This window comes from Psammomys obesus, unplaced genomic scaffold (assembly GCF_907164565.1).
Source record: "Psammomys obesus unplaced genomic scaffold, mPsaObe1.curated_primary_1811, whole genome shotgun sequence".
NCBI lineage: Eukaryota > Metazoa > Chordata > Mammalia > Rodentia > Muridae > Psammomys > Psammomys obesus.
The window spans coordinates 1,980,889-1,988,894 of NW_026585626.1; the positions used below are offsets into that span (position 1 = coordinate 1,980,889).

At 39.1% G+C, this 8,006-nt stretch overlaps 1 protein-coding gene across 1 annotated transcript in view; it reads right to left on the reverse strand.

Annotated features, from left to right (window-relative positions):
* Positions 1-4,926, reverse strand: part of Adgrf4 (adhesion G protein-coupled receptor F4) — a 17,261-nt gene extending 12,335 nt beyond the window's left edge. Inside the window, exons 1-2 of the mRNA XM_055615330.1 lie at positions 4,840-4,926; positions 3,912-3,966 (exon numbers count right to left, since the gene is read on the reverse strand). Of these exons, the coding sequence (XP_055471305.1) occupies positions 3,912-3,966; positions 4,840-4,926 (142 nt within the window). The remainder of the gene's footprint in view (positions 1-3,911; positions 3,967-4,839) is intronic.
* Between the last annotated feature and the right edge of the window lie 3,080 nt (positions 4,927-8,006).

Genomic DNA, 8,006 nt, shown 5'->3' on the forward strand with positions numbered 1-8,006 from the left:
ACACACACACACACACACACACACACACACACACACACACACACCCATTTATATATACATTTTCTCTATTGTAGTCCCAAAATACAAAATGATGTATCCTGGTTACCGAGTTTGTTTGTTTGTTTGTTTCTGATTGCTTTTTGTTTTTTGTTGGTGTCGTTTATTTGTTTTTGACAGCTTATGTCCAGAACAGATTGGACTAGGCCCATACCTGTGACAGGCTATCTTGATTATGACTGATGTGCCAAAGGCTGGCCAACTGTGGGCGGCACCAGGTGGGCTTGTGCCGTAAAGTAAAGCTGGATGACCATGAGCCAGTGAGTGAGCAAGCCAGAAAGCAGCATTTCTCCATCGTTGCTGCTCTAGTTCCTGCTTGAGCTCCTGCTCTGACTTCTCTCAATGATGGACTGTGACCTGGAAGTGTAAACTGGAATAACCCCTCTCCTCTCCTCAATTGCTTTTGGTCACAGTGTTCATCAAAGCAACAGAAAGCAGACTAGAACATGCTGACACATGGCTCCTGTAAGGACTACATAACTGAGGGAGACCAATACTTTTTTCCAAACTAGCTAGGAATGTGTGTACCAGGGACCACATGGCTGTTTTATGAAAAAAAAAAAAAAAAAAAGAGCAGTGAGTTCTGTCTTAGGTGTTGCTCAGTGAATAGGCAAATTTGCAAATACAGAATCTACAAATAGTGGGGGTGAGTTGTCAATGTGTATGAAAACAAAAGAGAAACATTTTCAGATGCAATGTTATTCATTGTCCGAAATTCAGATTTAACCAGCCATCCCCTATTTCCTCATTAAATGTGTTTGTTCTCATAGATATGTTAAAAATGGTAAGTTATCAAATTAATGGAGCCTTAGCTTCTGTGAAATAAGGTAACTGTTTTCAGTTTCCTGTGTTAAGATGGTTTAAAGGGGATTGTATTCTTATTTAGATTTCATCTCATGTAGAACATAATTTCTTGCATTCCAAATTGTAGCAGGATATTCATAGATGAATATAATCTAAGCTAGAGATTGGATCATAAGTAACATTGGAGAATATAACAAAGCAATGCTCCCCACCCTCAAATTTAGAAGCTACTATGAAGACAATTATTTTAAACTTACTGAAGTACTGACATTCAAAATAAATTAAGAGTAATCACGAATATGTTGAAAACAGTAAACTTTTGACTTTAGTGCAGTGGGCAATTAAAGATCCTTTTTCCTATATCAGGACTAACACCTACTCCCATATTAGTGTTGGTTGACCAAATGGAAAATATTGGCTATAAATAACTTCAAACTATTCTTGGTTGTCAACTTGACTATGCCTGGAATTAACTAAAACCCCAGTAACTGGATACATCTGTAAGGAATATTTTTCTCAATTAAATCATTTCAAGAGGGAAGACCCACTTTGAGGGGGAAAGGTAGACCATTAATCTGGGCCACACCTTCTGCTGGCAACCTATTAAAGGACGTGGAAGAAGGAAACTTTTGCTCTTTGCTTTAATGCCCTCACTCTCACTGGCAAGTCCATTACTTCACTGGCATTAGAGCCTACTCCTTTGGGGTTCCACATATATTGAAGGTCAGAGGAGACATCCAGCCTCATGCACTGTGCAACTACTGGATTCTTGTTGGAGCTTTCAGTTGGTAGACGGCCATTGTGTTGGACTAGATGGACCACAGCAAGTAAACCATTCTAATAAGTCCCCCATATGTGTGTGTATGTATGTGTGTGTACACAAGTATGGCACAGCAGTTAAGGGTGCCTACTGCACTTACAGAGAACCAGTGTCTGGTTCCCAGTACCTACGTCAGGAAGTTCTTGACTGCCTGGAACTCCACTTCCAAAAGATGCAATGCCCATGGCCTCCCCACGCACCTGCACGTGTGCGCACATACTCATGGGTGCAAACATTTAAAAACAAAGGAAATATTTTTAATTCAGTAAGTTCAGTTTTCTTTTTCTAAACAGTATTGTTCCATAGCTCTGGTACTATCTCTGGCTTGTCTGGTGCTCTCTACGTAGGATAGGCTGGCCTTGAACCCATGAAGATTCATCTGTCTCTGCCTCCTGAGTGCTGGGATCAATGGAATGTGCCACTGTCCCCTGATAAAGCAATAAATTTTTATAGTAAAGTTTTAATAGACAGAAGCATATTAGAAAAGTGAATTAGGAATGTTCACAAAGTGATAGAAAATAAGCAAAATGAGATCAAGAAAGACAGAAATATTAATGTGAAAATAAACACGTTCATGAGTGTTTGGAGGAAAATAATAAAATATTAAAGTATCTGGAAAAAACTTATTTTTTTCATCTCATCTTTTTATTTCCTAAAAATGTCAATCTTGGGCAGGAATATTTTTAAATCTTTTTATTTAATTTTATGTGTATATGTGTGAGTGTTTTGCCTGAATGTGTGTCTGCGCACCACGTGTGTTCCTGATGCCCACGGAAGCCAGGCGAGGGCATATAATTTCCTAGGACTGGAGTTACAAGTGGTTATAAGCTCCCACATAAGTGCTGAGAATCAAATGAAAGCCCTCTGGAAAAGCACTCAGAGCTCTTAACCACTGAGCCATCTGTCCGGCACCACCATAGTAAATACTGGCAGCTTTTTCCATTCTTGGTCCCTGTGTCATCCACTCAACAATGTGTTCTTATTGTGAAAGCAACCAAAGACAATAGGAAAGTGAGTCAAAATCACCATGTTCTGATAAAACTTCATATTTACAAAAGTTTGTGGTACTTCAAATTGGCTCATGAGTCAGCATGGGTTGTAAGCCTCATAGTCAAATAACGAGGTCAGCACTTCTAGAAGAATTTCCAAAGGATCGTGCTAAGAGAACAGAAAGAGGTAGATGATAAATTCAGAACATGGGAGAGAGAATCAAGGGAATAATCCTGAGTTCAAGGCCAGCCTGGGCTACATAGTAAACTTAATTTTCAAGCTATCCAGGGCTATGTAGCAAAGCAAAAGAAAAGAAAACATAAAAGAAAGGAGAAAAATTAGTGTTGAGGGATATTACAGTGTTGAAATCATGAAAAATGAAAGAATAATTAAACAATTTGCTGAGAATGAAGGATACCAACACGTTTATAACTTGGACAGTTCTAGGTACAACTCCACTCCCTGACAAAAGAAGTAAGCAGGTCTGTATTTTTCCCTGACATCTCTCCAGGATACTTTTTTTTTTGGCTAGTCCGTAAACTAGAGTAGTACTTAATTTCTTCATCCACTGACTGGAGATGGTACCTTGATGATGCCGCAGATATGCGGTGGGACAGCATCTTGCACAGGAATTGATGTTTAAATACCCAACAATTGTTAGCTTCGTCTCTGTCCTCTTTCCCTTCCCAGTACCACATTTACATAGATAGATGTACCACCAGACTTAAACCTGACCATGCAGCATCGTACAGTAACCCAACCTGTTTGGGTGAAGCCAGAGGACTCTAAAAAGTCAGTCGTGATAATGTTCTCATTCCTCTACTGCTTTAGGGTGACCGGTCTTAGCACCATCGAATCACCATGCTTTGCTTTACCAGAACTCACAGCACAAAAAAAAAAAAAAAAAAAAAAAAAAGTTGCATACATTTAAGAACCTTGAATATACTTTTGAAGGAAAGAACAGTGCCCTCTTGTCCTGTTCTGAGTTTAACAAACTTATTTCCCTTCCAAAAATGGAAATTTGTATACTATTCTAGACTGTGTGTGAATATTTGTCAGACTGCCTGGTTATGTCGGAAACCAGTTACAAGAAAATCTGTCAGTGCTGGTAAACACACAGAATCCACGGGATTATTATTGCACTGGAAAGCCTGACGTCTGCAGACATCCTTGCAACATCCATCTTTTACGTTTTCATCCACCTCCAAATGAATGAAGACTATCCTACAGTCATGCTTACCTTGTATCCATCTAAACTCATGCTTCCATGGCGATATTTGAAGTTTATCTTTGTCCTGGAAAACATAAATCCCCCAAAAAGAAATTTACTGTGAGGTATTCTCTCTCAACACAGATAGAGAATCCATGTAAGCATAGAGAGGAATGATGTTCCAGGCTAGGAAGGAACTGTGCAGACTCCTGTTGATGGTTCTGTGGGAACTTGCTAGAGAAGACACAGATGGGGACACACTTAATTCCTCACAGTGGCTAACCTGAAAATCGCTTGAGCTTGGCAGGTCAAGTTAGTAGAAGGGGTATATCTCTTACAGTTTTAAGAATCCAAAGAGAACACAGAAACGACGATTACACCATTAAGCTAGTCCCTGCCTATACTGACTGCATGGTTGGAATACAGCTGAGGAGAAGCCTCAGGTGCTATAAATACATCGTTAGATGGATGAAAAGAATAGAAACTAGAGACATTCCCTGGGTTGCAATAATCAAATTATGCATCTTGTATACAAGTAAAGGAGTAAAGTATTACCTTAAAGTACAAACTTTGATATGATAAAAAGTATAATATATGATAAAGAAATTAAGACTCAGTAAAGAAAAACAACTTCCAGAGCCAGCAAAAGCTAAAGTAAGATCTGAATCTAAATTTTCTGCTGCCAGCTTGGGTCTTTGTCCTCTCAACAGCTACTTGTATACAATCTCTGTGTCTTGCACAGTGATTGCCACACTGAACTGTTGACTCCTGGGCCATGCCCTGCGACCTCTTACCTTTTGTTGTTCTTGTTCCCGTCTTTTGAAAATTACTCTCGATAAGAGTAAAGTTACGATCATATAAAAATGCATTTTAGTTGGCATGTTACTTATCAGAGATCAAAACATCTAAGGGAATGAAGGCATTCTCTGGAGATCACACAGAGAGAGATCAAACTTACTTTTTTGTGAGTCTTGGGTTTAGAGTAAGAACATCCTGTGGTCAGAAAAAACACTAAACAGCAAAGCATGGTGACCTGGGGCTTCATTTTCACACATGGGGATCTTAACCTACAACAGAAAAGGAAGAAGGTAGATCCAGCTGAAGGTGACAACTTCATTTGACCCAGAGTGAAACGCTTACTAACTGTGCCAGAGAGTCACTCTGGTGCGACCGGAGTTATAGGAAAGCGGGAACTCAACTGAGAAAGCACCACCATCAGGTTGACCTAGAGACATGTCCGTGGGCATTTTCATGATTAATGATTGATATGAGAGGTCCGCTGTGAACAGCTCAACCTCTGGGCAGATCCTGGGTGATATAAAAACGCAGGCTGCGTAAGCCATGGAGAGCAATCCAGAAATCAACATCCCTCGATGGCCTCTTGCTTCACTTCCTATTCCTGCCTCTTATTCTTACCCAGGCTAGGCTTCCCTTCATGGTGGACTGTGGTTGGGATGTGAAAGGCAGATAAACCCTTCCCTCCTCAAGTTGCCTCTGTCCAGAACATCTATCAAAACAATAGAAAGCAAACCAAGACCCACACCAAAGCCTCTTTAGGAGAGGCCTCTGATACCTATTTTCAATCTAATTAAAATGCAAAAAAAAAAAAAAAGAATTTCTCTCACCCATTGATCTTTCTGTTACAGACAAAAGTAGAAACATCCCAAAAGATGCATGTTCAGCAAATCTCCAGTGTCTGTTACTTGCTCAACAAATTTCTTTAAAGCAATATTTCTCAAACTTTCTTGGGAGTCTGGGAAGATGGTTTAGTCGCACCTGTAATCCCCTAGTACTGGAAAGGCTGTGACAGAAAGAACCCTGGGTCTCACTAGCCAAATCAGCCAGTTCCAGGTTAGTGAGAGACCCTGTCTCAAAAAAAAAAAAAAAAAAAAAAAGAAGATCCAAAGTGAAGGAACAAAACACCAATATCATCCTCAGGCCTACATATGTGCTCAACATTCACACACACACACACACACACACACACACACAGGGGTGGAGGGGAAAGAGACAGACAGAACTATTCAGTTACTATACACCAGGTCTCTAGTCACTAGGGGACAAATAAAGAGGAGAATTAATGTACATGTTTGCTTGCTACTAGATCAAGTGCTGAGACTTTCTATAGTCAGTGAATAAACCACTGTGCAGATAGACTGTAAGCCCTGGAGAGTTATTATCTCTTCTGTGGCCATGTATTGCCTTTTCCTTAACAATCTTTCAAAGTCATACCCGTAACAAAGTACCATTCCCGACTTCGAAGTTCACCACAACACTTCCATTAGGCAATTCAGAATCTTTACTTTCAGAAATTTTTTCTTATAATTTGTGTCTTGAAGGTACAGACACAGAAGAACAAAAATAGCCTGGATATTGGAGACAGAGCTGGGTTCCAATTTTTCTGTCCACTGTTTATAAACTGACTTACCTACCTAGCCTGTTTTCCCATTCATCTTTTAAAGGTAACGTAGATTCATCCTATTTATTATCATTTGTCAGGTGGCTCCTGGATGCAAGAAACTGTACCAGTTGTGAGAAAGTAAAAATAAAAGAGATTAATCTGCATTGGTTACTCTTATGTTTTTATGATAAAACAGAATAGAAGAAGGAATTTAGTTTGAATTACATTTTCATAGGAATGAGTTCATCGTGGAAGAGAGGCGTGGCAATAAGCACCAGGCATTAGAGCAGGACAGGAAGCTGAAAGCGCACATCTCAATTGCAGCCATGAAGCAGAGAGAGTTAACAGAATGTGGGATGATGCTACAAACATTCAAAACCAGTGACATACTTCCACCATCTGGGCCACACCTCCTGATCCTTCCCAAAGAGTGCCACTAACTGGGACTAAGTCTTCAAGTATTGTAGCCATCCACTGTATTGTCCTTTCCTTAAAGGATGCAGTGGAGACTACAGTCAAAAACAGCCAACAATAAGATCATGTCCATACTGCAAGGCTGGGTAAATACAAGTTCTTGGAAACTATCAGAGCCTTTTATTCTCTGCTGCAACTCTGCCCACAACGCAATCTGTAGCCTAGGAGCAGACAAAACTAAGTGATATGGTCTCAGATTTTAGCTATAGGAGACTGGGCCTAACATAGGCTTTCAGGAATCATAGGAGCCTTCGCCTAAAAGGAATCCCAGGTAGTTACAGACAGGCTTCCACATTCTCTTTGAGTTTAAAATTCCAAACCAAGTAGGAAAAGAAATAGTACTTTGGCTTATAACATCATCTTGAAAAACAAGACTAACTTATAAGCTAAAAACTTTAACATATTGAAGAAAAAAATTGAAGAAGATATTAGAAGATAGAAAGATCTCCCATGCTCATGGATTGGTAGAAGTAATATTGTAAAATCCTACCAAAAGCAATCCATAGATTCAGTGCAATACTTATCAAAATTCCAACACAATTCTTCATAGATCTTGAAATGACAATTTTCAGCTTCATATAAAAACACAGTAAACCCAGGAGAGCTAAAACAATCCTGAGTAACAATAGAACAGCGGAAGGTATCACCACCTCCAATTTCAAGTTGCACTATAGAATGTCAAAAAAACAGCATGAAATTTGCACAAAAACAGACATATCAATCGGTGACATTTAATTGAAGACCCAGACATAAATTCACACACCTAAACATTTTTTTAGAAAGAAGACAGAAATACACACTGGACAGTGTGGGGAGAGAGATAGCATCTTCAACAGATGGTCTTGGTTAAACTGGATGTCTGCATGTTGAAGAATCCACAAAGATCCATATCTATTACCCTACACGAAACTCAACTATGAATGGATCAATACCTCTACATAAGACCAAATACACTGAACCTCATGGAAGAGAAATTTGGAAATTTATTGGCAGCCTTGAACTCATTTGCACAGACTAAGACTTTCTGAACAAAACTCCAATAGCACAGGCACTAAGATCAACAATTAATAAATGAGACTTCATGAAACTGAAAACCTTCTGCATGGCAAAGGGCTCTGTCGTTTAGACAAAGCAACATCCTACAGACTAGGAAAGAATTTTTTTTTACCAACTAATAGAGAATATATATGACTATATAAAGAAACTCCCTATATAAAATATTAATATAAAAATAAAATATAAAAGTATAT